Raw genomic sequence first — 2,142 nt, forward strand, 5'->3', positions numbered from 1 at the left:
CCGGCTAATTTTTTGTATTTTTAGTAGAGATGGGGTTTCACCATGTTAGTCAGGATGGTCTTGATCTCCTGACCTCGTGATCCACCCGCCTCAGCCTCCCAAAGTGCTGGGATTACAGGTGTGAGCCACCATGCCCGGCTTGTTGTATTTTTTAATTTTCTTTTCCTTTCTGCCAGGATTTTTGTTTTTTTCTTCCAACTTTTAGGTTCGGTGGGTACATGTGCGGGTTTATTATATGGGTAAATTGTGTGTCACAGGGGGTTGGTGTACAAATTATTCCATCACCCAGGTAATAAGCATAGTACCCAATAAGGTAGTTTTTGATCTCACCCTCCTCCCACCCTCCACCCTCAAGTAGGCCCCCAGTGTCTGTTGTTCCCTTCTTTGTGTCCATGTGTTCTCAATGTTTAGCTTCCACTTATAAGTGAGAACGATATTTGGTTTCTCCGTTCCTGTATTAATTCACTTAGAACGGCCTCTAGTTCTATCCATATTGTCGTAAAGGACATGGTCTCGTTCTTTTTTTATTGCTGTGTGGTATTGCATTCTGCCAGGATTTTGTAATCGGTGGACTTTTTTTAATAGATTTGGGTGAAAGTGAATTTTCTATTCTGACTTTCACTAGGCTCTGGGACCCCAGGTAACCTAGAAATTGGAGGAAGTTCATTTTCTTTCCAATGTTAAAAATGATATCTTAGAATATAAGTTTGCATTGTTCTGACTCTAACCAAAACAGAAATTTCTGAAGTGGCAAGCTCTTCAGAGCAGTCTGGTCTTTCCTCAGGAGCAGTGTGCCCACTGGAAGAGCTGTGTGATGTGGCCCATGAGTTTGGAGCAATCACCTTCGTGGATGAGGTCCATGCAGTGGGGCTGTATGGGGCTCGAGGAGGAGGGATTGGGGATCGGGATGGAGTCATGCCAAAAATGGACATCATTTCTGGAACACTTGGTATGTATACATTGCATTACATACACTAAAATTCCATTATCCTAACAAGGCCAAGGACCAACTAGTCTAACTGGGAGCAGGTGAGGAGACAGTCTGGCAGCATATGAAGCCTGGGCCACTCTTTTGGCTCAGCTTAGTGGAATTCCTTGGGTCATGGAGGCATGGCTCTTAGAATCAAAGTAAACCCCACAGCCTAACACAACAGATGGGCCATTTATTGCCATCTGAATTCATTTCGGACAGAGTTGTGGGTCTAGCCACATGCCATGGCAAGAGCCTGTACTCTCTGTGCCTCAGGTTGTTCTTAATTAAAAAGAAAAAAGAATTCTAGTATTTTCTCCTGGAGCACTTGTTAGGTTCAGGTGTTGTGAAGTGCTGAGCTCCATGCCTGCCACATGGGAACATTCCAATTCATCCTGGTTTTCCTCTGCTCTTCCTCACGCAGAGGCTATGTCTTGTGGTAGGTGGGAGCTAGACTTTGGAGTCCTGCCGCCTCACTAATTGTGTGACCTTGGGTTGGTAGTTAACCTTTCTATACCTCGGTTTCATCATCAATATAATGGAGAAAACAGTAGGACCTAAATCAAAAGTTTTGTGGACAAGGTAAATAAGTTATATGCAAACAGTTACTATAGACATTCCCTCTGAGAACCTATGAGAACCCTAAAGAGATGAAAATTATATAAATTTGAAGTTTTTTTTTTTTTTCACCCAGCCTTAGCTGGGTAAAATTCCAGCCTCTGGGATAATGTTCACAGTGGGAAGATGGTACAAGCACTGCAGAGCCAGTCTTGTTCCAAAGAGCACATGCAGTGCAGCTTTCAAAAGTGCAGTTGGTAAGGCAGTTGGAAACCCATCTAGCAGTTAGCTAAAATACCAGTTTATAGCCTGTGCTTGGTAAAGGAAGGGCAGGCTCTTTAAAAAGTGTGCTTCAGCACTGTCAAGGGGTGTGAGAACCTAGTGCCGACCCAGCGAGCCTGGGAGTTCGAAGCGCGGAACCTCTACCCGGAGAAAAGCACCTAATCATGTGTCCTAATTCAAGAAGCTCTTTTCTTTTTTCTTTCTTATTTTTCTTTTTTTTTTTTGGAGACGGGATCTCACTCTATCGCCCAGGCTGGAGTGCAGTGGCATGATCTCGGCTCACTGCAAGCTCCGCCTCCCGGGTTCACGCCATTCTCCTGCCTCAGCCTCCC

At 44.5% G+C, this 2,142-nt stretch overlaps 1 protein-coding gene across 1 annotated transcript in view; it reads left to right on the plus strand.

Moving 5' to 3' along the window:
- The window catches only part of ALAS1 (5'-aminolevulinate synthase 1), a 16,701-nt gene that overhangs the window by 9,192 nt on the left and 5,367 nt on the right, over window positions 1–2,142 (plus strand). Inside the window, exon 9 of the mRNA XM_011958876.1 lies at window positions 785–949. Within this exon, the coding sequence (XP_011814266.1) occupies window positions 785–949 (165 nt within the window). The remainder of the gene's footprint in view (window positions 1–784; window positions 950–2,142) is intronic.

Source organism: Colobus angolensis, unplaced genomic scaffold (assembly GCF_000951035.1).
Source record: "Colobus angolensis palliatus isolate OR3802 unplaced genomic scaffold, Cang.pa_1.0 Scaffold477, whole genome shotgun sequence".
Taxonomy (NCBI): domain Eukaryota; kingdom Metazoa; phylum Chordata; class Mammalia; order Primates; family Cercopithecidae; genus Colobus; species Colobus angolensis.